We start from the raw sequence: 25,919 nt of genomic DNA, 5'->3' as shown, positions 1-25,919 counted from the left end.
CCCGCGCCTGCCGGTGGTGGACAGGGCACAGAGTGCAGGTGAGGCAGCCGCGACAAGGGGGTCCCCCACGAACGATGGTGGTACGCTTTCACAGGTACTTGGACAAGGAACGGGTGCTGCAATGGGCAAAGAGCACACAAAGCTGTACTTGGGACAGTACCACCCTGCACTATCTGGTATGACTGTGGGTTACATATGAGAGTCAGCACCACTATTTCGCAGAACCTGAAGTGATGATGGACTTCGTTAAGAAGCAAGGGCTGGTTCTGAGCTGAGGGCATTTGGACTCATGTTAGAGCTTTTAAGTATATGTGGTGTATCTCCCGTTTTGAAAATTGCCTGTATGTTTGGGTCCGTTTTTGTCATTTCTTTGCGTGCTTTTTGCGTGGTTTACCTGAATGTTTACTTTTTGGGCTCTTTGATTAGTTGGAGCTTCGCTGGGGGGAAAATAATAAAGAAAACAGTTAAAAGGGTTGGGTTCAGAGGGATGCTTCAGGGGAACTTTGTGCAATCTTTTTCTGTGTCTGTATGGGAAGGACTGAGAGTGCCTGTTAATTCTTATCTCTTTCTTTTTTTTTGTCTTGTTTAACTTGAATTGTGCTATTGTGGGGGTTGTTCATGACTTGTATAGAGTGTTTACCTAAGTAGGGCTGATCTGGGGAAATAGTATGGATGGGTCGGGGGAGTGGTGACTGGGAATAATGGGTGGGAGACGCGCTGGCGCCGAGGCTGGGAGCCCCAGGCTAGCTGAGTGGGGCCAGTCAACGGAAGCCGAGGTGGGGGGTGTGCATATAGTTAGATTAGAGCAGGGGTTAGGTGATAGGATGGTGTTGCTGGGGGGGGGAGTCGTTCTGCTGACGGGGATGGAAACTGGGCATGGCAACAGTGAGGAGGTCATGGGTGGAGCCGGTCAGGAGGCGGGCCAGATGAAGCACGACACATGGCTGGGGTCTGGCCAAGGAAAGGGGATGGCTGATCGGCAAAGGGGGGCGGGGCGAAGTGCCTCCCAACCAGGCTGATCACGTGGAATGTTAGAGGGTTAAACGGGCCAGTGAAGAGGGCGCATGTGTTTGCGCATCTGTGGGTTCGGAAGGCGGGCATAGTCATGCTGCAGGAGACGCACCTGAAAGTGGCCGACCAGGTTAGGTTAAGGAAGGGCTGGGTCAGTCAAGTCTTTCATTTGGGGTTTGATTCTAAGACGAGGGGGTTTGTGATCCTGATTAATAAAAGGGTACAATTTGAGGTGGTGGGCACAGTCGTGGATGGGGGTGGCAGCTTCGTTATGGTGAGGGTAAGCTTGGAGGGGGTGAGAGTTGTCCTGGTCAGTGTGTACAATGTTGTCCTGGTTCAGTGTGTACAAAGTCTTGGGACAATGTAGATTTTATTAGGAGGATGCGAGGGAAGATCCCCGACTTGGACTCGTGTAAGTTGATCATGGGCGGGGATTTTAATACAGTCCTGGACCCAAGCCTGGACCGGTCATGTTCAAGAACAGGCAGGTTGCCAGCGATGGCAAAGGAACTGAGAGGGTTCATGGAGCAAACGTGGGGAGCAGATCCATGGAGATTTAGCCGGCCGACGGCGAGGGAGTTCTCTTACTACTCCCACTACTTTGACTAATTTGTTGTGAGTAGGGACCTGCTGGCCGGAATGGTGGGGGCAGAATACTCGGCAATTGCCGTATCGGACCATGCTCCGTAAGGGTAGACCTGCAGTTTTGTAAGGGCAACTTTCAGCGCCCACCATGGAGGCTGGAAGTTGGATTACTCGTGGACGAGGCGGTGTGTGAGAGGCTGAGGAAATGCATGCAGAATTACCTGCAGGTGAACGATACTGGAGAAGTTTCGGCAGCGATGCTCTGGGAGGCGCTGAAGGCGTGTTGAGAGGGGAGCTGATTTCAATTCGGGTGTACAGGAACAGGACAGACAGGGCAGAGACGGACCGACTGATTAAGGAAATTCTACGGACGGAGAGGAGTTACACGGAAAATCCCGAGACCAGAATTACTCAGGAAACGACAGAGGCTGCAGGCCGAATTTGGGGTGCTGACTACAGGCAAGGCTGTAGAGCAGCTTAGAAAGGTAAAAGACGCGATTTATGAGGATGGGAGAAGGCCAGTAGAATGCTTGTGCAACAACTGAGGAAGAGGGAAGCGGCTAGGGAAATAGGGAGGGTAGTAGATTGGGAAGGTAATCTAGTGGGTGACCAGGCAGGGTTGAACAAGGTCTTTAGGGACTTTTATAGGAAGCTGTACATTTCGGAACCCCCCGGGGATCGGGGGGGATGAGGCCATTCCTGGACGGACAGACCTTCCCAAGAGTGGGGAGGGGGTTGGTGGACGGACTGGGGGCCCTGGTCAGGATCAAAGAGGTATTGGGGGGCCTGAAGGTCATGCAGTCGGGCAAAGCCCCGGGGCCAGACGTGTATCCGGTGGAGGTTTACAAAAAATTTGCCGGGATAGTGGGGTTGGTGCTGGTCTGGGTCTTTAACGAGGCAAGAGACAGAAAGAGTTTACCCCTGACGATGTCGCAGGCCACCATCTCGCTTATTCTGAAACGGAATAAGGGCCCGGAGGCTTGTGGGTCATACAGGCCAATCTCTTTGATCAATGTAGACGCCAAGTTACTGGCCAAGATCTTGGCGACCAGAATTGAGGACTGTGTACCGGATTTAATTGTGGAGGACCAAACCGGGTTCGTAAAGGGGAGGCAGCTGGTGGCCAACCTAAGAAGACTGCTCAACGTGATTATGATGCCCCCGGAGAGTAGGGAGGTACAGATAGTGATAGCCATGGATGCTGAAAAGGCTTTTGACTGGGTCAAGTGGGATTATCTGTGGGAGGTACTAGGACTGTTCGGGTTCGGGGCGGGGTTCACCGACTGGGTTAGGCTATTATATCAGGCCCCGGAGGCGAGTGTAAGGACGAACAGGACAACATCGCACTCCGTTAGACTGCACCGTGGGTCAAGACTGGGCTGCCCTCTCTCCCCACTGCTGTTTGCGCTGGCCATAGAGCCGCTGGCAATTGCACTGAGAGCTTCTAGGGGCTGGAAAGGGCTGGTCCGGGGGGGAATGGAACATAGAGTCTCGTCATATGCAAACGATCTGCTGTTATATATATCGGACCCAATGGTGGGGATGGACAGTATTATGGAAATCCTGAGGGAAGTTGGCCGGTTCTCAGGATATAAATTGAACATGGCTAAGAGCGAGATGTTCGTAATTCAGGCGAGGGGGCAGGAGAGTACATAGAACATAGAACATAGAACGATACAGCGCAGTACAGGCCCTTCGGCCCTCGATGTTGCACCGACATGGAAAAAATCTAAAGGCCATCTAACCTACACTATGCCCTTATCATCCATATGCTTATCCAATAAATTTTTAAATGCCCTCAATGTTGGCATGTTCACTACTGTTGCAGGTAGGGCATTCCACGGCCTCACCACTCTTTGCGTAAAAAACCCACCTCTGACCTCTGTCCTATATCTATTACCCCTCAATTTAAGGCTATGTCCCCTCGTGCTAGCCACCTCCATCCGCGGGAGAAGGCTCTCACTGTCCACCCTATCTAACCCTCTGATCATTTTGTATGCCTCTATTAAGTCACCTCTTAACCTTCTTCTCTCTAACGAAAACAACCTCAAGTCCATCAGCCTTTCCTCATAAGATTTTCCCTCCATACCAGGCAACATCCTGGTAAATCTCCTCTGCACCCGTTCCAAAGCTTCCACGTCCTTCCTATAATGAGGCGACCAGAACTGTACGCAATACTCCAAATGCGGCCGTACTAGAGTTTTGTACAACTGCAACATTACCTCATGGCTCCGGAACTCAATCCCTCTACCAATAAAGGCCAACACACCATAGGCCTTCTTCACAACCCTATCAACCTGGGTGGCAACTTTCAGGGATCTATGTACATGGACACCGAGATCCCTCTGCTCATCCACACTACCAAGAATTTTACCAGTAGCCAAATATTCCGCATTTCTGTTATTCTTTCCAAAGTGAATCACCTCACACTTCTCCACATTAAACTCCATTTGCCACCTCTCAGCCCAGCTCTGCAGCTTATCTATGTCCCTCTGTAACCTGCAACATCCTTCCGCACTGTCTACAACTCCACCGACTTTAGTGTCGTCTGCAAATTTACTCACCCATCCTTCTGCGCCCTCCTCTAGGTCATTTATAAAAATGACAAACAGCAACGGCCCCAGAACAGATCCTTGTGGTACGCCACTCGTAACTGAACTCCATTCTGAACATTTCCCATCAACTACCACTCTCGGTCTTCTTTCAACTAGCCAATTTCTGATCCAGATCTCTAAATCACCCTCAATCCCCAGCCTCCGTATTTTCTGCAATAGACGACCGTGGGGAACCTTATCAAACGCTTTACTGAAATCCATATACACCACATCAACTGCTCTACCCTCGTCTACCTGTTCAGTCACCTTCTCAAAGAACTCGATAAGGTTTGTGAGGCATGACCTACCCTTCACAAAACCATGCTGACTGTCCCTAATCATATTATTCCTATCTAGATGATTATAAATCGTATCTTTTATAATCCTCTCCAAGACTTTACCCACCACAGACGTTAGGCTCACCGGCCTATAGTTACCGGGGTTATCTCTACTCCCCTTCTTGAACAAAGGGACCACATTTGCTATCCTCCAGTCCTCTGGCACTATTCCTGTAGCCAATGATGACCTAAAAATCAAAGCCAAAGGCTCAGCAATCTCTTCCCTGGCTTCCCAGAGAATCCTAGGATAAATCCCATCCGGCCCCGGGGACTTATCTATTTTCACCTTGTCCAGAATTGCCAACACTTCTTCCCTACGCACCTCAATGCCATCTATTCTAATAGCCTGGATCTCAGCATTCTCCTCCACAATATTATCTTTTTCTTGAGTGAATACTGACGAAAAGTATTCATTTAGTATCTCGCTTATCTCCTCAGCCTCCACACACAACTTCCCACCACTGTCCTTGACTGGCCCTACTCTTACCCTAGTCATTCTTTTATTCCTGACATACCTATAGAAAGCTTTTGGGTTTTCCTTGATCCTACCTGCCAAAGACTTCTCATGTCCCCTCCTTGCTCGTCTCAGCTCTCTCTTTTAGTAGGCTGAAGGGGTTGCCGTTCAGGCTAGTGGGGAGGAGTTTCCGATATTTGGGGATTCAGGTGGCGCAGGACTGGGGCAAGTTGCATAAGCTCAACCTGTCCCGACTGGTGGAACGAGTGAGGGAGGAGTTCCGGAGTTGGGATGCGCTTCCACTGTCACTGGCGGGGAGGATGCAGACTGTTAAGATGCCGATTCTCCCGCGGTTCTTGTTTGTTTTTCAGTGTCTCCCCATCTTTATCCCGCGGTCCTTCTTTAAGAGGCTGAATAAAATTATTCTGGGATTTGTATGGGCAGGGAAGTCCCCGCGGGTGAAGAGGGTGATGCTCGAAAGGAGCAGAGGAGAAGGGGGGCTGGTCTTGCCGAACTTCAGCAACCATTACTGGGTGGCCAACATAGCGATGATAAGGAAATGGATGGTGGGTGCGGGGTCGGTTTGGGAGCGGATGGAGGCTGCTTCGTGCAGGGGCACTAGCTTAGCAGCCCTGGTCTCGACGCCTCTGCTGCTTCCGCCGGCACGGTATTCCACCTGCCCGATAGTGGTGGCGGCTCTTCGGATCTGGGGCCAGTGGAGGAGACATGTAGGGGAGGTAAGAGCATCGGCGTGGACCCCAATCTGCGGCAACCACCGATTTGCCCCGGGGAACATGGACGGGGGGTATCGACTGTGGAGAAGGGCGGGGATTGTGAGGATTGGGGATCTGTTCCTGGATGTGAGCTTTCCGAGTATGAGGGCGCTGGAGGAGAAGTTTGGGCTGGCAAGAGGGAACGACTTTAGATACTTATAGGTGCAGGATTTTGTATGCAGACTGGTGCCGTCCTTCCCACGTCTCCTGCCGAAGGGGAGGCAGGGCAGGGTAGTTTCTGGGGGAGAACTGGGAGAGGATAGATCTCAGACGTCCACAAGGAACTAATGGGAGCTGAGGATACCCAGACCAAGAACCTGAAGCTTAAGTGAGAGGAGGAGCTCAGGGGGGAGATGGAAGACAGTTTCGGGGCAGAAGCCCTGAGCAGAGTAAACACAATCTCAACATGCACCAAGCTCAGCCTGATCCAGTTTAAGGTCATGCACCGGGCCCACATGACGGGGGCCTGGATGAACAGATTCTGCGGGCTGGAGGACAATTGTGCTAGATGCGCCGGGGGCCGGCTAACCATGTACACATGTACATGCCCTAAACTCAAGGGGTATTGGCAGGGATTTGCAGATGTCATGTCCCGGGTAATGAAAACTGGGGTGGTAATGAGCTCTGAGATGGCAATCTTTGGGGTTTCGGAGGACCCGGGAGTCCAGGGAGAGAGAGAGGCCGACGTTCTGGCCTTTGCTTCCCTGGTAGCCCGGCGACGAATACTGTTAGCATGGAGGGACTCAAAGCCCCCGAGGGTTGAGGTATGGCTGTCGGACATGGCGAGCTTTCTTGGCCTGGAGAAAGTCAAGTTCGCCTTGAGAGGTTCGCTATTAGGGTTCGCCCGAAGGTGGCAGCCATTTATTGACTTCTTCGCAGAGGAGTATGCGTCAGCAGGAGGCGGGGGGCTAGGGTAGAGTAGAGTAGGGGGATATTGAGGCAGGTCCTTGCATGAACAGAGCCGTGGTTTGCATTATGTTTAATTTGTGTCTTGATTTTTTTTTGTACTGCACAATGTCACTTTTTCTATATGCCTAAAATACCTCAATAAAATTGTTTGTTAAAAAAAAGAAAAAAAAAAGAAGGAATGTTCACAAATTTGATGTTGAATTATATATTCTAAAATGTTTCCAGAACCAATGCTTCACTGAAGCAAACCATGTTGCCTTCACTATTTCCCAACTGTTCTGCTTTGCTTACGTTAGTTTGCCTTGCTTCATGTACCAGAATTGAATCAAAAAAATGCTTCTTTCATTGCGAATCAAAACGTACTGACTGAGCAAATAGTCGTAGATTCCTCCAAAGTATTCCACTTTCTTAAAAGCACTAGTTATTGTCGTAAAATGTCACAAGGTGCTTCTCAGAAGAATTAGCGGACAGAATTTAATACTGAGACACATTAGGAGTTTAGGAGTTAAAAGTGACCAAAAGGGGAGCTGAGGCCCACTTTCTGTAGATTGTAGAAGTATTTTAGGTCTTCTCCAATTTGAGGTACCCTTTCTTCACCATTCATGTAACTGGTTAGTGGGCGGCATGGTGGCGCAGTGGTTAGCAATGCTGCCCACGGCGCTGAGGACCCGGGTTTGATCCCAGCCCCGGGTCACTGACTGTGTGGAGTTTGCGCATTCTCTCCATGTCTGCGTGGGTTTAACCCCCCACAACCTAAAGATGTACAGGTTAGATGAATTGGCCGCACCACATTGTCCCTTAATTGGAAAAAAATAACTGGGTAGTGCAGGTCTCCTCTTGAGGCTCAGGAGGCACAAATGAAAAATTAGTGATTAAAATCCCCAATTGTTAATTTTTTTAAAAAAAATCTAGGTACAGGTATTGAGAGCAGATTTACCAGGTGTTATTTAATTTCTAGGGTTTTTATATGATTTGATTTTCTTTTTCCAGTTCTCCCAATTGTAGAATTGAGGAAATATAAAATCTGAATACATTGGTTTACCAGGTATTATTTAATTGCTGACCTGATGTGTATTTCTTTTTCCAGTTCTACCAATGGAAATGAGTGAGAGAGATATTGTGTTCCTTATTGATGGATCAGACAATGTTGGAGATGCAAATTTACCTTTTGTCCGTGATTTTATGACAAGAATAATTCAGAACCTGGCCATTGGAAGTGACAAGGTGCGAGTAGGTCTGGCTCAGTACAGCGATGACACCGAGGCTGAGTTCTATCTGAACACTTATTCATCAGAAGCTGATCTTCTGTCTCATATCAGAAGTCTTAGACTGATCGGGGGAACAACGGCCAACACTGGTTCAGCTTTGGACTTTGCTATTAAATATTATTTTAGTAGTTCTGGAGGAAGTCGAATAAACGAAAATGTTCCTCAGTTTTTGGTGCTTGTTACTGGGGGAAGATCCAGTGATGATGTGGAAGCACCGGCAGATGCACTGAAGCGAGCTGCAGTAATGACCTTCGCTGTTGGAGTTAAACATACGGACCCAGCACAGCTGGAAGAGATTGCAATTGACCCAAGTTTGATCTTCAATGTGAAGGAATTCCACTCTCTGCCTGATGTACACAATCAGCTGATAATACCATTGACAACACTGACCGTTCCAACAGTAATTATTGAAGAACCAGTATTAAATATCGAAGAGGAAGTGGTTACCATTACAGAAGGTACATGTACTTTACTTTTTTTCAGTTATTACTGCATTACCAGCAGAATTAAGGGCTAAAACTGGATGAATTCTGATTATGGGCACAGGAATTGTAAAACACAATTATCCCAACACACACATGCCATGCGGGCAGCCGACCACTTTACGTGTCCCTTAATTTAAATGTGACTAGTGTGCAGCCCAGTGCTGAATACACTGCTGAGTTGCTGCTCTGCTCACCAGAGGGCCCATTTTTGTGTGAAACTAGACTGGACCCCTTAAAGGGGAGATGGTGGCACGTGGTGATATCACTGGACTAGTAATCCAAGGTTTAGGCTAATGTTCTGGGGATGTGGGTTCAGCAGTTGATGGAAAGTAAATTCAATCAATAAGATCTGGCATTGAAACTTAGTCTGAGTAATGGTGACCATAACACCTATCATCGATTGTTGTGAAAACCCACCTGGTCCATGAATGTCCTTTAGGGAAGGATATGGCCATGCAAAGTTGCCCTTAGATTAGGTGGGGTTAATGGGTTACAGGGAAAGGGTGGCGGTGTGGGCTTAAGTAGGGTGCTCTTTCCAAGAGCCGGTGTAGACTCGGTGGGCCGAATGGCCTCCTTCTGCACTGTTGATTCTATGATTTACCATTCTCACCTGGTCTGGCATATATTTGGGCAGCACGGTAGCACTGTGGTTAGCGCTGTGGCTTCACAGCGCCAGGGTCCCAGGTTCGATTCCCCGCTGCGTCACTGTCTGTTCGGAGTCTGCACATTCTCCCGTGTCTGCCTGGGTTTCCTCCGAGTGCTCCAGTTTCCTCCCACAGTCCAAAAATGTGCAGGTTAGGTGGATTGGACATGCTAAATTGCCCTTAGTGTCCAAAAAGGGTAGGAGGGGTTATTGGGTGACAGGAGTAGGGTAGAAGTGAGGGCTTAAAGTGGGTCGGTGCAGACTTGATGGGCCGAGTAGCCTGCTTCTGCACTGTATGTTCTATATATGTGACTGCAGATAATAATAATAAAAATCTTTATTGTCACAATTGGGCTTACATTAACACTGCAATGAAGTTACTGTGAAAAGCCCCTAGACACCACATTCTGGCACCTGTTCAGATACACTGAGGGAGAATTCAGAATGTCCAATTCACCTAACAAGCATGTCTTTCGGGACTTGTGGCAGGAAACCGAAGCACCCAGAGGAAATCCACGCACACACGGGGAGAACGTGCAGACTCCACACAGATAGTAACCCAAGCAGGGAATTGAATCCGGATCCCTGGCACTGTGAAGAAACAGTGCTAACCAATGTGCTACCATGCCATTCATGGCACAAGTCTACATAGTACAAGACAGGAATGTGATGGAATACTCTCCACTTGCCTGGATGAGTGCAGCTGCAGCAACACTAATGAAGATCGATATCATCCAGGCCAAAGCAGTCTACTTGATTGGCACCCCATCCACCACCTACAACAGTTGCTCCGTCTACCACGACGAACAGTGTATCTTCTACAAGATGCACTGCAAATACTCAACAAGCCTTTTTCTACAGTGCCTTCCAAACCCACAACCTCTATCATCCAGAATAACAAGGGCAGCAGATGCATGGGAACACCATCACCTGTCAGTTCCCTTCCAAGCTGCACATTATCGTGAGTTGGATCTATATCACTGTTCCTTCACTGTTGCTGGGGCTCCCTCCCTTACAGCGCTGTGGGTGTTCCTGCACGACATGGACTGCAGCAACTGAAGAAGGCAGCTCACCTCCAGCTTCGCAAAAGCAATTGGGGGTGAGCAATAACATGCAGGTCTCACAAGTGAAGCTCACATCCCATGAATGAATCAAAAAATTTACAGTATTATGTGGTATATATTTCAATAATTCTAGAATTATCATCTGCTGCGCCCCCACCTTCCACCAGCCATTTGTGTAGCACTGCATATGAGCACGTGGACAGACAAAATCAACTGCAAGACAGGCACTGAGGGAATGCACAGTTCACTTTAACAAGGAATAATGAGTGTTTTATTTTATAAAGGCGATTTGAAATGGTTGGCACATGAGCAGGGACGCCAGCATGTGCTGGCGTCATCTCCATGCATGCGCAGAGGGCTTTGTTTCCGCACCGGCAATAGCGGACTGCTACAGCCGCCGGTGCGGAACAATAGAGTGCCCCCAAGGCACAGGTCTGCCAGCGGATTGGTGGGCCCCAATCGCGGGCCAGGCCACCGTGGGGGTATCTCCCGGGGCCAGATCCCCCCGCGACCCCCAAGAATCCCGGAGGCCGCCCGCGCCGCCAGGTCCCGCCGGTAAGGGGCCTACTCCAATTTACGCTGGCGGGACTGGCAAAAATCGGGCGGGACTACGGCCCATCATGGGCCGGAGAATTTGGGCAGCCCTGGGGCCCATTGAATCGCGCCGGTCCCCGCCATTCTGCGAGGCGGGTGGCGCAATTCACGCCGGGCCGATTTTTGGGGGGCCGGAGAATTTGGAGGACGGCGGGGGCGGGATTCACGCCGACCCCCGGCAATTCTCCGACCCAGCGGCGGGGGGGGTGGTCGGAGAATCCCGCCCCATATCTCTGATAGCAAAGATGTGTCTTCATTTTGACCAGGATTTATTACAGACCCCCACAATAATTTTCACATGCACTTTAAGTATTGCCGGGCTCTTCCAGAGTGGTCTAGGCAGTGGAAGTATTCCTTGAGCATGGCAGCAGTCTATCTGATGATGTTTCATGGGGCATCATGGCTTCCATTATGTATATGCTATCTATGTGTAGTCGGGTTGTCCACCAGTGTCATCAGACAGGTGCTCAGCTGTTAGCCCTTGCGGCTCAGCAACCACAATCTGTCTTGACATGGTGGCTTAAATATTAAATGAACAAAAAGTGGGCTGGCACAGAATAACAGCATTATGGTTGCTGCCAGGATACTGGGCAATTACTTGCACAATGTGCTCAGCATCAACTGCACATTCAGGTGTGGAAAACTTTGAGGATCTGATACATCTTTGCATTTAGATGCAGTGCTTGTAAAGTCATGTGTATGCAGTTGATGCCACCCTGCCCTGCCCTATGGGGAAGCTTACTATCCTGGCAAAACCACATGTCTGCTCTGTCTGCTTCTATCTAGTCAGAGAGAAAACTATGTCTCTTCTCCTGAAATAAATTATGTCTCTTATCTCCATTCTGCAGTATTGGATGACAAACTGGGAGATATTAACGGTGTCGTTTGCTCCAGTCTGGAAAGACGCTTGGGAGGGATTCTCCCTTCTGGAGACTAAGGGCGCGATTCTCCGCACTCACGACGGTGCGGAGAATAGCGGGGGTCGTAAATTTTTACGGCGACGCTGTTCCGACGCCCTCCCGCTATTCTCCGAACCCCGCAAAATCTCAGAGTCGCCATTCCCGACAAATGCCTCCTTCATGCCCCCGACACGACCAGATTCGCCACTAATAGCCCTCCCCGCTATTCACCATCCCGGATGGGCCGAAGTCCCGATGTCATCGCGCCCTGTTTGCACGGCGTGAAACACACCTGCTATTTAAGTTCGTCAACCAGTCGTGCTGGCTGACGACAGCTTGGATGAGTTGAGCGCACCGCTCAGTGCACCGCTCAGCGCACCGCTCAGCGCACCGCTCGAGTCTGGCCACAACGGAGAAGGCATCCCTGAGAACGGGAGGGGGGGTCCAGAGCGGGGGCAGTGGGGGAGACGGAGGGGGCAGTGGGGGAGACGGGGGGGGAGAGTGGGGGAGACGGGGGGGAGAGTGGGGGAGACGGGGGGGCAGTGGGGGAGACGGGGGGGGGCAGTGGGGGAGATGGGGGGGGGAGTGGGGGAGACGGGGGGGAGTGGGGGAGACGGGGGGGGGAGTGGGGGAGACGGGGGGGCAGTGAGGGAGACGGGGGGGCAGTGGGGGAGACGGCGGGGGCAGTGGGGGAGACGGAGGGGGCAGTGGGGGAGAGGGAGGGGGCAGTGGGGGAGAGGGAGGGGGCAGTGCGGGAGACGGAGGGGGCAGTGGGGGAGACGGAGCGGGCAGTGGGGGAGACGGAGGGGGGAGTGGGGGGGGAGTGGGGGAGATGGGGGGGAGTGGGGGAGACGGGGGGGGAGTGGGGGAGACGGGGGGAGTGGGAGTGGGGGGGGGGGTTAGGTAGAGAGTGAGCGAGTGAGCCGTCCAACCCCGTAACAAAGTGTCTGCCACCATGCCATGCGTGCCGGTCACGAGGACACGGCCGCTGGTTCCCCTGTGGCTTACGGCCACAGGCCACTGACGCACCCGTGAGGAGGACATAGTTTACTGGCCGTTGGATGCAGAAAGTGACCAGGGGTTAGGCTGCCCGCGTGTCAGCAGCGCGACCAGGCCACCGGGACACACAGGTATCCCGTGGCAGGCGGCTGCCGAGGTGTCGACTAACCTCCGTCTAACATGTTCCGTTTCTCTGCCCCCCCCCACCACCCTTCTGTCGGTTAGCACAATGTCTGCGAACAGAACGCCTATGTTCTGCGCAGTGGTTGGGGCCGCTGTACTGCATTTGGCGATGCCGCAGCATCCACAGCCACAACCCGCAGTGGATGAAGGGCCAGCTGCAGCAGCAGAGGGAAGGGCCGAGGAGTTGCCGGTCGTCGAGCAGCATGGGGAGGAGGAGGAAGAGGAGGAAGAGGAAGAGGAGAGAGTGAGGGTGCAGCCACGGCGCCAGAGGCGACGACCAAAGCCGAGGGTGTACCTTGCCCGGATCTCTTTCCTAACAATGCCGGACATCATCTGCAGGAGCAGACTCCGGCTGAGTAGGCAGACGGTGATACATATCTGCCAACTCCTGTCGCACCTCGCCCCACGTGGAACGGGGGGAGGACAAGCGATCCCGGTTGCCATCAAGGTGACGGTCGCTCTTAACTTCTATGCTACTGGCTCCTTCCAGTCTCCGAGCGGGGACCTCTCCGGGATCTCCCAGTCATCGGTCCACAGGTGTATCCGGGATGTGACCGACGCCCTCTATGCCATCGCGGACCGCTACATCACCTTTCCCGAGGACCAAGCAAGTCAAGACTCACGAGCTCGTTGATTTGCCAGCGTGGCCGGGATACCGAGGGTGCAGGGGGCAATCGATTGTGTTCACGTCCCCATGCGCCCGCCTGCAGGGGACAGGGATGTGTTCACAAACAGAAGGGGGACATACTCCATGAATATCCAGGTGGTATGCGACCCCCACATGAGGATCATGAACGTCTGTGCAAGGTTCCCAGGGAGTGTGCATGTCTCCTACATACTGGCGCAGTCGTTCATCCCTGCGATGTTTGAGGGACGTCCCCCCCCCGGCTGAGGGGCTGGTTGCTAGGCGACAGGGGTTATCCGCTGAGGTCTTGGCTGATGACGCCTATACGGAGGCCTCAGACCAATGCGGAAACACGATACAACGAGGCCCATGCAGCAACCAGGGGTGTGGTGGAGCGCTGCCTTGGCCTCCTGAAGATGAGATTCAGGTGCCTGGACCGCTCCGGAGGGGCCCTGCAGTACCAGGCCGACAGGGTCGCTCGCATTGTAGTAGTCTGCTGTGCGCTGCACAACATCGCGATGCAGAGGGGAGATGACCTGCTGCAGGAGGCGGAGGGAGAAGCCAGTGGCAGTGGTGCCAGCACAGAGGAGGAGGAGGAGGAGGAGGAGGAGGAGGAGGAGGAGAGGGAGGAGGAGGAGGCTGGTGGAGTGGTGGGCGCAGCACGCAGACACGACCCAGGTGCTGGTGATGTCCAGGAGGTGGCACGGCAGACCCGGCGAGGACGGCGGGCACGCGACGCCTTGGTGGCAGCACGGTTCACGCATCGCTAGTCATGCAGAGGGTCAACGCACAACTTCCACCACCACAACCCCCACCCCCTCTCAGTGTACCCTGCTCCACTTCGACATCACCCTTACCACTGGGTCCAGACGGTATGGCACAACATTAATGGCTGTGTCAGCGGGTGTGATCAGTGCCATGTGGAATGATGACAGCCCGCTCTGCGATGAGCTGTGAGCTCAGAATCGTTAGAGAGAGTCTGACCCATGGCAATAGCTGAACCATCCACCTTGGTGGCCGCTGAGATCGTCACTGACACCCCATCACGTGCCCGCGTGGGCTAGCTGTGGGAGGGGTTGGGGGGGGGGGGGGTGGGGGGGGGAGGGGCAGGGACTGCACACCCGGCACCGAAGTTTCACCACTCGTCAACCCCAGCGACACTCGGTCACCATCACAAATCCTGTGGCTGTGGAACAATCACACGGTATTACAAGTAAGGTGGAACAGTGCGTTTAATGTTAACAATTATTTACAGATGCCCTAGCCCCTACAACTAAACTGTGCCCTTCACCCGTTCCAACTTACTCAGTGTCTATCTTAGTTGCCTTACAGGCCCTACCACTACGTCTAAGTGACTCCCCAGATGATACAGCAGGAGTGGAGGAGGATTGCTGCGAATCGCCCCCCTCGACTCGTTTCTCCTTGGCCAAGTGTTTCCTGGGGCGACCCGGCCTTGATGGGCCAGGCTGCTCTGCGGGCGTCTCGGGTGACATTGTGCCACCCTGCTCTGCCTGCTGCCCACCCGATGCACCAGGGATGGGACGGGGGGAGTCCGAGAATTTCGGGACGTCCCGTGATGGACTTAATGGGACAGGCCCCGAAACCTCCTCCTCCCTCGGGGAGCCCGGTGGCCCCCGGGCCTCACTTTGGGACAGAGGTGCGAGCGGGGAGGTGTCCCGTCGCACCACCGACACCTGGCGCTGCCAGTCCTGGAGGCCTGCAACGGTATCCACCAGGATCCGAAGGTTTGCAGAGACGGAGTCCAGGGAGTTAGACATTCCCGCCAGGGACTGTGCGATCTCAACCTGTGAGTGCACGACGCCATCCAGCACATGTGTCAGGTGGTTGATGCTCTCAGCGACTGACTGCTGCGACTGGGCCATGACCTGGTGAGACTGGGCCAAGGCCTGCAGGGCGCCGGCAATGTCATTTTGCCTCTGGCACATTGCTGCCTGTGAGAGGGCAACCCTGTCCAGGGCCGAGGATGACGCGTGCATATGAACCCCAATGCCTTGCATCACCTGACCCATTGCCTCCACCACGGATGCCACCCGTGCGGTGTCGGACTGGGTCTCTGCCATGAGCGGCACCACTCCCTGCTCGTGGACGCGGTTCGACTCCTCTAACAGCGTCTGCAGAGTCTGGAAGGAAGCCCTCATCCCGTCGTTGTTTCCCTGGGTTTCCTGAGGCATCGGCTGTGCGGGTGGGTTGAGAAACTCCAGGAACTCCGAAAACGTCTGGGAGCCAGCTGCATGCTGGGCCTGGTCTGGCCTCCGCGAGTCCGGACCCTCGGTTGCTCCGACCTCCACCTGCTGTACCTGCTCAGCTGTGATGTGCAAACCAGACTGTGACCCAGGAGACTCATCTCTGGGATGATGGATGTTGTGGGAGATAGCAGTGCCGCAAGCCCGATGTTTTCGCAATTTAGCCCCTCCTCAATGGTGTGGGGCCGCTCAGAGTCCGGAGGGTTTTCCCTGGCCATTTCCGGGGGTTGTGTTCTCGCCACCCTCTGGGCGTCCTGATCCGCAGATTGGGTTGGGGAGGATGGGTCTCCCCGCTGATCGGGCACCCTCTGTCGTGCGGCCCCGGGTGAGGTGGCGGCAGATGCCTGTGTCCGTCTGCAGCCAGACGGCCCTGGTCGTTCGGCATCACGTCCTAGGGAAGAGAATGAGACGGGTTATTTAGATTTGCTCGGCAGGCCGCTGGACGGTCCCAGTGGGCAGCGTGTGAAGGGACAGAGGATGGGGGAGGTATCCCAGTGGGCAGGGTGTGTGAAGAGACAGAGGATGGCGGAGGTATCCCAGTGGCAGGGTGTGTGAAGGGACAGGGGATGGGGGAGGTGTCCAAGTGGGCAGGGTGTGTGAAGGGACAGAGGATGGGGGAGGTGTCCAAGTGGGCAGGGTGTGTGAAGGGACAGGGGATGGGGGAGGTATCCCAGTGGGCAGGGTGTGTGAAGGGACAGAGCATGGAGGAGGGGTGGGTGTTTGTCAAGGAGGGTTGTCTCACTTGCTGCAGATCCGCCAACCTCGCATAGCGCGACATCCCGGGTGACAGACCCCCCAACAAGGTCCAGTGTCCTCTGCTCAAAGGTGGTGAGGGGGTGCAGGTTGGGCGAACCCCCTCCAGTCTTGTGCCGCTCACGGTTGTTGTGAGCGGACTTGGCCTGTTGGGGGAGGGTACATAGGTAGATCATTACAATACGGCAGGTATCAGCAGGCCGTTCAGATACTGGCACAGTTTGGGGGTCAAGTTGTCATAAGACGATTGCATCTCTCCACGGGGCCAGAGCGCTGGGTCTGTGACAACTTTGTGAACCATCCTCAAATAACTCTGGCCCAATCCCCCTCCACCCCCCGTGCCAGGGGGGGGGGAGGTGGGTGATTAAGTAAAGGGGGGGGGAGGGATGGTTGTGACCAGGGGGCACCCTCTTGGCACTTACCCTGGCAGCCCTGGTGAGGTCATGTAGCTTTTTCCGGCACTGCTCGGCAGAGCGAGGGGTCTGCCCCACAGCACTGATGGCAGCGGCCACCTCACGCCAGGCCTGGCGTACCGCGCTGGCAGGTTGGCGATGCCCTCTCCGCGGGCGGAGGATGCCCCTCCTCTGCTCGACAGCATCGAGCAGAGTCTCGACATCGGCCTCCACAAAACGAGGTGCAGCTCTCCTGGACTCCGACATCATGGCCGACAGATTCTGTGCTCGCCCGCGCCTTTTTACGGCGTCGGGCGGCGTCACATGGGCGTGATCGTGTCGTCGCCACGTTCCGTCGTCATCGCGCACGTGATTGACGCGGCCGCGTTACTAGCCCATTTCCCGGAAGTGAATACGTCAGGAAATGGACCCTTCCCGACCGTCGTAAAACGCGCCCGTTTTTTACGACAGTTTCGCGATTTTTCGCGGGTGCGGAGAATCGCGCCCTAAGTCCCCACAACGGCGGGAAAACCGGCACCAACCACTCCGGCGTCAACAGCCCCCGAAAGTGAGGAATTCTCCAAACTTTCGGGGACTAGGTTGCCAGCGGAGTCGTTGGCACTGCTCCAACCGGCAGCGAAGGGCCTGGGCGACTCCGCGCATGCTCTGAAAGGCTGGCATGATCTTGCGCATGTGTAGACTGGCAAGCGTATTTCTGCGCATTCGTGGGGGTTCTCATCTCCACACCGGCCCCCGGACAATATGGTGGAGCCCTACAGGGGCCCGCGCAAAGGAAAGAAGGTCCCCACGGAAACAGCCCGCCCACAGGATTGGTAGGCCCCGATCGCAGGCCAGGCCACTGAAGGGGCTTCCCCGGGGTCGGATCCCCCTGCGCCCACCCCCCCCCCACCCCCCCCCCCCCCCCCCCCCCCCCCACCAGAACCACCCCCGCACACTTACCTGCTAGGTCCCACCGTGCGAGGTGAGTAATTCATGCCGGCGGGACTGGCCAAAACTGGATGGCAACGCGGCCCATCAGGACCCGGAGAATCGCCGGGGGGGGCCACTGTCAATGGCCCCCGACCGGCATGGCAGGAATCCCTCCGGCCCCCGAAAAACGGCGCAGGGGGTCGGAGAATCCTGGCCATGACTCATTACCATGGTCACCTGCGCTGCCACTGGCAGTGCTCTCTTTGCTCTGAGGATATACGTTTGCCTGTGAGAAGGAGCAGAATTTGGTGTGCACCTTCACAAAACTGAAGCAATGCACACCTGCTCCTGGATTAGACTGAGGTGAGGGAAAGGTTTGCCTGAAAACATTGGTTAGATTAGGCTGCCTTTTGAGAGCCTTTCTGATTCACCTCTATCTCCCTCATTGACCAGCTTGTCCTCGTCCATGACATTGCTGCTCAATCTCCTTGTTCAAACACAAGGAAAGGGGGTTGGTGGCTACAGCACCCAGGACTGGGAGTCTGTCCGGATTCACTGAAGTCAGAATCAGAGCCTTCACCATGTGCCGCACAACTCCATGTCAACTGCATTAACGTTAAACAGATGGAAAACTCATAGCTGTTTCACAAAGTCTCACAAAGTCTGCAGAAACCAATCAGTAAATAACCTGATAGTAGTTGATGGTCCCTTTAAAAAATATTGGTTGGTGTGTTGGGGGTGGGGGCAGGGGGAGGGGAACCTCCTTCTTGCTGCTCAGCACATCTTCAGCTGTGCAAGGTTAAGAAAGGGCATTAGCTGGAGCGCAGAGTTCAAAAGTAGCACTGCTGGTGTCAAAATCAGAAGAAAGAAAAACAAGTTCAAAATTTTCAAACCCCAGTAAAATTCAGCAATACTGACACCAGTAATGCTGAAGTTCCATTTTAAGGTGCGCAAGACCAGTTCGGGCATGTCTGACTGCTAACTTTTGTTTCCATGTTTTTCTGTTTTTGTCTTTGGGTGCATGTTAGCTAAAGTCATGTTCTGCCTGCTTTGTATACTTCCGCTACATACTCCTAACACCCATGTTTATGCCCTCATCAAAATGACATCCAGAGCAGACCACACTGGACGTTTCTGCACACAGTGTGAACAGCACATAAAGCTACAGGTACTATGGAGTTGAATTTTATGGCTAGTATATGAACTGCATCTTTAATCTCTTCTGGCATTGCTCATGACTTTAATGCAGGAGACAGCTGAAGAACCTTTTTTTGAATCCCAGGAGACAAATGGAACATTTTTAAGAAGATTAGCTGAAATGACCAAGAGCTAAGTTGCCATTTCACTGAGATCTGAGGCTGCGCACATATCAAAGGAGGGCAAGAATTTTAGGTCTGGATTCTCCGCTACCCCGTGTACTCCGCGTGTTTCATGGCGATGCACAGTTTACTGGCAGCAGGATTCTCTATTCTCGCCGCTTGTCCATGGGATTTTCCATTGAAGCCGCCCCACGCCACCAGGAAACTCATCGGCAGGGTGCGCTGCCGGTGGGAATAGAGAATCCTAATGGCAGGAAAATTCCAGCCTTAGTTTCTCTATCATGAAAACAAGAAGTAGGCATTCCATACAACTCCTCTGTATTGTTTCTAAAAAAACTGTATACTTTTAATGTTGACATCGGATTCCTTGTAGGAATCTTAATCTAGAAGTTAATTATTTAAATTTTGTTTATTAATTTCTCTGTTCAATTTTTGCAGCCAGGAAGAGGGATATTGTCTTCCTTATTGATGGTTCTCCTGGAATGGGAAGATCCTTCCCATTAGCCCGTGAGTTTCTTAAAAACGTAATCCAGGAACTCGACATTGGACCTGACAAAGATCAAGTTGCTGTGGTACAATACAGTTCTGATTCAAGACTTGAATTTCGCCTCAATACCCATTCAACCAAAGATGAGATTTTGAGTGCACTACCAAAAATGAGACTGAAAACAGGAAGGCCCCTCAACACTGGTGCTGCACTGGACTTTGTCAGAAGGAATGTCTTCACTCCATCTGCAGGGAGCAGGAGCGATGCTGGAGCTTCACAAATCCTGGTGCTGATCACTGCTGGGAAATCCAGAGATGATGTTGGACGGGCAGCAGATGCAGTGAAACAGGCTGGTATAGTGCCCATTGCCATCGGAGCCAAGAGTGCCGACACATCAGAGCTACTACAGATCGTATATGAATCCAATTTTATTTTCAAACTGAGAGATTTTAGAGAATTGCCAAGCATTCAAAAGGAGCTGATATCTAAAGTCAAAACTGTTTTTATTGTTGAGGAAATAACTGCCGTTAATACTGAAGGTAAAAATGCTTTGACCAATGGTGATTGTTCTATCCCTTTAAGTTGCTCAGCAGACTCAAAGTTAGATTGAAAAAATCAGAAATTAGAACTGTGAAACTGTAGAATCATGGATACTTGCAGCTCAGAAAGGGATCATTCATTCCATTGTGCCTGTGGAAAAGTAGGAGTGCTTAGTCCCACTTTTCCACACTTTATCTATTAGTTCATCATTTTCAGTTATCTTTACCAACTCCCTTTTAAAATCACCTCGAGTTGGTTTCACCAATTTTTCAGGGGCAACATTTCAGATCTTGATACATCTCTGTGAAAGTCTCTGGTTCGTAGTTTCATTTCCATTTTGAATACTATTTGGATCTCCCTTTGGGTAACTTGTGGCCTCTTCGAGATTGGGAAGGATTCCCACTCCTTATGAGTAATTTTGGTCTAATCCCATTACGTTTAATTGAAAACTCCTTTATTCACGCAATAATACATTCTAAGTATCTACTAAGGTCAGTGTATCTCTCTCTTTTCCAGAATATTCTTTTTTCTTTTCAGCTTCTTTAACATGATTATTGATGTCACTTGTGGCATTATGGCACACAGCATTAATAATAATAATAGTAATCTTTATTGTCACAAGTAGGCTAACATTGCAATGAAGTTACTGTGAACAGCCCATTATCTCAATACTGTAACTATAAACTCATTATTCTACCGCCTTCCCTCTGGATCTTCAGCCAATGATTTTGAATCTACTATTTCTAGTTACCAACCCACACACCAGAGGGAAATGCTTTTCTCTCTTTACTTGACTAAAACCTTGCAACATCTTGGACCTGCCATTAGGTCACCTCTCCAGATGTTTTCCAAGAAGAACAGTTCAAAATTTTCTAACATCATCTCATAACTGAAACGTTAGGCTCGATTTAGCGAACTGAAGTTAAAGTCCGCTGAACGGCACGTTTAGCGGAGTGTTCCATGGCAATGCTGAGAATAACCCCGCTACTCAACGACACTTTTCAGTTTTTGTTGGCCTCCTTGCTGATGCTGCACTTAGGGGGATTTCTTGCTTTCGAGCTGAAGCCTCGCAGATAGGGGGCCATTTTGTCCCAAGTTCCAATCTCCCCTCCACCTCTTTCAGGCCCCCCTTCTGCATTTCTGACCCCCACCCGCACTCCCCCCAACCTTAGGGAGGCCCCTGGGAACCCCCCTCATCCTCCTCTATCTGGCAAGGACCTCCCCGGGTCTGACCCCTGAAAGTGCCAACCTGGCACCTGGGAACCCTGGCACTGCCATTCTGCAACATGACGGTGCGACCCAGGCACGAATGAAATACCCATGGGCTTTTACTTTATTGGCCAGTCTGCCATGTGTGACCTTGTCAAATGCCGTACTAAAATCCATGTAGACAACATCCTCCACACTACCCGCATCGATCCTCCTTCTCACTTCCTCAAAGTATTTGACCAAATTGACTAGCCAAGCTGACTAGTCCATGCTTTTCTAAGTGACAGTTTATCTGACCTCTCAGGATTGATTCTAACAATTTGCCCACCATGCAGAAGGAGGCCATTTGGCCCATTGAGTCTGAACCAACCCTCTGAAAGAGCTCCTCCACCACCCCATCCTTTCCCCATCACACTGTAACTGAACCTGCATATCCCTGGACACTAAAGGGCAATATTAGCATGGTCAATCCAGTAAGACGTACTGGCCTATAATTGTTTGGCATTTCCTCACACCCTTTTTAAACAACGGGACCATATTTGCATTCCTCCAGACTTCTGGCACCTCCCCTATGTCTCGTGAAGATTGGAAAATAATCCTCCGAGCCTCCTCATACTCGGGATCAGCCTAGTGCACTTTCCCTAGACAGCCTCCAATGCCAGTATATCTTTCCTTAGATAAATGGACCAAAACTGTTCACAGTATTCCATGTGTGGTCTAACTAGTTTTTGCAAGGCTTCCCTATTTTTATACTCCATTCCCTTTGAAATAAAGGCCAACATTCCAGGTGCCTTCCCAATTACCTGCTGAATTTGCTTGCTAGCTTTTTGTGATTTATGCTTGCATACCCCAAAATCCCTGTGCTGCAATTTTCTGCAGTCTTTCTCCATTTAAATAATATACTCTTCCGGCGGGGGTGGGGGGGGGGGGGGGGGGGATGTGGCAAATTGGATCAAAAGTTGGCTTAGTAACAGGAAATAAAGGGTGATGGTCAATGGCTGCCCTTGCGAATGGAAAGCTGTTTCAAGTGGTGTTCCACAGGGCTCCATTCTGGGATCTTTACTGTTTGTTTTACATATTGACAACTTGAAGTAACTAAACCTGAGGGCAGAGATTAGTATTTAGCATTAGGCAGCACAGTAGCACAGCGGTTAGCACAGTTGCCTCGCAGCTCTCGGGTCCCAGGTTCGATTCCCAGCTTGGGGCATTGTCTGTGCGGAGTCTGCACGTTCTCCCCGTGTCTGCGTGGGTTTCCTCTGGGTGCTCCGGTTTCCTCCCACAGTCCAAACATATGCAGGTTAGGTGGATTGCCCATGTTAAATTGCCCTTACTATCCAAAAAAAGAGGGTTCGGTGGGTTACTGGGTTATGGGGATAGCCCTTCTGCACTGTAAATTCTATGATTTAATTTTACAGTAAAAATCTAGCGGCAGGGTCATATAGTTAATTGTAACTTAATCTAATAACAATTTAAGTATTTATTAAATTAATCAACGAGAGCTTCAATCTCACTCAGTGGGGTGCAGTGCTCTAACAGTGAGATGTGGCATATCTGACAATTCCAGTGTTCCGGTCGACTATGCCTGCAGCAAGTGTGACCTATGGCAGCTCCTCACAGACCATGTGATTCAGTTAGAGCAGCAGTTGGATGCATTTAGCAGCATGCAGATGGCGGAAAGCATCATATACAGGAGTTATAGAGACGTGGTCACACTTGTGGTGATATGCATCACTGTAAATACGCAAGGGGTTATGTGAACATACTACACCTAGCTAGACACTAGAGGGAGCACCAGAGATATCGTGACACAAAGACAGTCAACCAATATGTCAGTAAGATAGGACACGACCAATGGGCATTCAAGACACACACAGAGGTGACACTACCACAGGAGGGCATTACACCAACTCATATATAAGGACACAGCACACTTGATCTTCCTCTTTCCAGTGGAGACACTTAGTGAGTACACAGGGTTGATTGAACACATCACACCCACCATGTGGATTGTAGCAGACTGGTTAAATAGTCTGAGTAGCTATAGCAGGATTAACAGGAGAGTTGAATCCAAGTAGGAGAATCGTTAACAATTTAATAAATGTGTTAAAGCTATCTCCAAGTCTGAACCTTCCTTTGTCAGAGTGCATATCGAGTAAGCAGCTTATGCTACGTCAAGAGCATAACAAAACAACACTCAAGGTGCAGGCAGACAGATAGGTAACCGCTAGAAAGGGCAGGCAGTCAGTGCAGGAATCCTCTGCGACTGTCCCCCTCGCTAACAAGTACATCATTTCGGACACTGTTGGGGGGGATGGCCTATCAGGGAAAACAGCAGCAGAAGCCAGAGCATTGGAACCAATCCATGCGGTCTGTTGTTAGGCAGGGACAGACAAAGTTCAGAGGAGAAATAGTTACAGGGGATTCTATAGTCAGGGGCACAGATAGTCGCGTCTGTGGACGTGAAAGAGATTCCGGGATGACATGGTGCCTTGCTGAGGTGCTAGGGCCCAGGATGTCTCTGAACGGGGACATTCTGAAGGGGGAGGAGGAACAGCCAGAAGTCGTGGCACATATTAGTACTAATGACATAGGCAGAAATAAGTCCTACAGCAGGAGTTCAGAGTTAGGTCGAGAGTTAAAAAAACAGGACCTTTAGGTGTGTCATATCCTTTGTGTTAGGTAGGGTTACGGGGATAGGGCGGGGCAGTGGCCCTAGATAGTATGTTCTTTCAGAGAGATGCAGACTCGATGGGCCGAATAGCCTCCTTGTGCACTCTCAGGTTTCTATGAGGTGATGCTAATGTGTTGATGTGATGAATAGGGACTTCCTAAAAGTTATGAATAACCCCATATAATAAGCTTGTCAGCAAATTTAAAGTCCATGGAATAAAAGAAACAGCTGCAGCATGGTTACAAAGTCGGCTGAGTGAGAGGAAATAGATGGTTGTTTCTTGAATTGGAGACAATCGGTTTCCCAAAGATCAGTTTTTGGGCCACTGCTTTTCTTCATATTCACTTATGACTTAGGCAGGGTGCAATTTCAAAATTTGACAATGACACAAAACTTTGAACTATTGTGAACTGTGAGGATGTTAATGATAGACTTGAAGAGCTTCGGGCAGCACAATGGCACAGCGGTGAGCACTGCTGCCTCACAGCATCAGCGACCCGGGTTCAATTCTGTCCTTGGGTCACTGTCTGAGTGGAGCTTTCACTTTCTCTCCCTGTCTCCGTGGGTTTCCTCTGGGTGCTCCGGTTTCCTCCCACATTTCAAAGATGTGCAGGTTAGGTGGATTGGCCATGCTAATATTGCCCTTTAGTGTCTCAGCATATGCAGGTTAGGTTACAGTGTTATGGGGAAAGGATGGGGTGGCGGAGGAGCTCTTTCACAGGGTTGGTTCAGAGTCGATGGGCCAAATGGCCTCCTCCTGCATGGTAGGGATTCTGTGGTAACGATAAAAAAGAGGCTGGTGGAATGAGGCGGACAATGTGGCAACAGCAATTTAACAGACCTAAGTGACACATTTTGGTTGAAGGAATGAGGAAAGGCAATATAAATTCTAGGGTATAACCTTTAGGAGAGTGCTGGAGCAGAGACCTGAGAAAGTGGCAATGAAGCTTGAGAAAGTTGTTTCAAAAGTTGCACAGGATGCTGAGCTTTAGAAAGTATAAAAGGAGGTTAATGATGAACCTTTATAAAATTTAGCTTCAACTAGAGTACTGTGTCCAACTTTGGGCACCACACATTGGAAGGATGTGAAGACTTTGGAGAAGGCAAGAAAAGATTTCTGAGAATGATTCCAGGGATGAGGAACTTCAGTTACATACATAGTTTGGAGAAGCTGGGGTTGTTCTCTTTTTCGACAAGAAGGTTGAGAGGCGATTTTATCGAAGTGTTTACAGTCATGAGGGGTCTAGTCAGAGGAGTTGGGGGGGAACCTTCCATTGACATCAGGGTCCAGAAGCAGAGGGCTCAGATTTGAAGAGCTAAAGATGACCTGAGGTAAAACCTTTTGTGAAGCAAATGGTTATGATAAGGAATGCACTGCCTGAGAGGCAAGCTGAATAACCACCTAAAGGAAGAAAACAATTGTAGGGCTATGGGGAACAAATCTAAATTGTTCTTATAGAGGGCCTCCATGGGCTGGATGGGCTAATTGGCCTCTTTCTGTCTGTTACCCATTCTGTGAGTCTATGATTTTGTTTTTTATGATCCTGCCCACTTAGTTACTCCTTGGACTGGATTCTCCACTCCGCCGCACCGCATTTCTGTTTCAGCACGGCGGCGGGATGCTCCGTTCCGCTGGTTGGTCACTGGGGTTTCCCATTGTTTCCCATAGCAGAGAGATCTTGGTGTCCATGTCCATAGATCTCTGAAAGTTGCCACCCAGGTTGAGAGGGTTGTTAAGAAGGCGTACGGTGTGTTAGCTTTTATTGGTAGAGGAATTGAGTTTCGGAGCCATGAGGTCATGTTGCTGTTGTACAAAACTCTGGTACGGCCGCATTTGGAGTATTGTGTGCAGTTCTGGTCGCCACATTATAGGAAGGATGTGGAAGCATTGGAAAGGGTACAGAGGAGATTTACAAGAATGTTGCCTGGT

The 25,919-nt window shown here is 51.2% G+C and overlaps 1 protein-coding gene across 5 annotated transcripts in view; it reads left to right on the top strand.

Moving 5' to 3' along the window:
- col6a3 (collagen, type VI, alpha 3) overlaps nt 1-25,919 on the top strand; it is a 294,343-nt gene that overhangs the window by 241,611 nt on the left and 26,813 nt on the right. For 4 of the 5 annotated variants that reach the window (XM_038788414.1, XM_038788411.1, XM_038788403.1 and 1 more), the window contains 2 exons: nt 7,752-8,390; nt 19,521-20,108. In XM_038788414.1, coding sequence (XP_038644342.1) covers nt 7,752-8,390; nt 19,521-20,108 — 1,227 coding nt within the window. Of the gene's footprint in view, nt 1-7,751; nt 8,391-18,791; nt 18,932-19,520; nt 20,109-25,919 lie in introns of those variants that run through there. The other variant, XM_038788415.1, reaches the window with a different exon arrangement.

Source organism: Scyliorhinus canicula, chromosome 2 (genome assembly GCF_902713615.1).
Source record: "Scyliorhinus canicula chromosome 2, sScyCan1.1, whole genome shotgun sequence".
Classification (NCBI taxonomy): domain Eukaryota; kingdom Metazoa; phylum Chordata; class Chondrichthyes; order Carcharhiniformes; family Scyliorhinidae; genus Scyliorhinus; species Scyliorhinus canicula.
The sequence above is the reverse complement of the archived record's forward strand: the minus strand, read 5'-3'. Positions and strand labels throughout refer to the sequence as shown.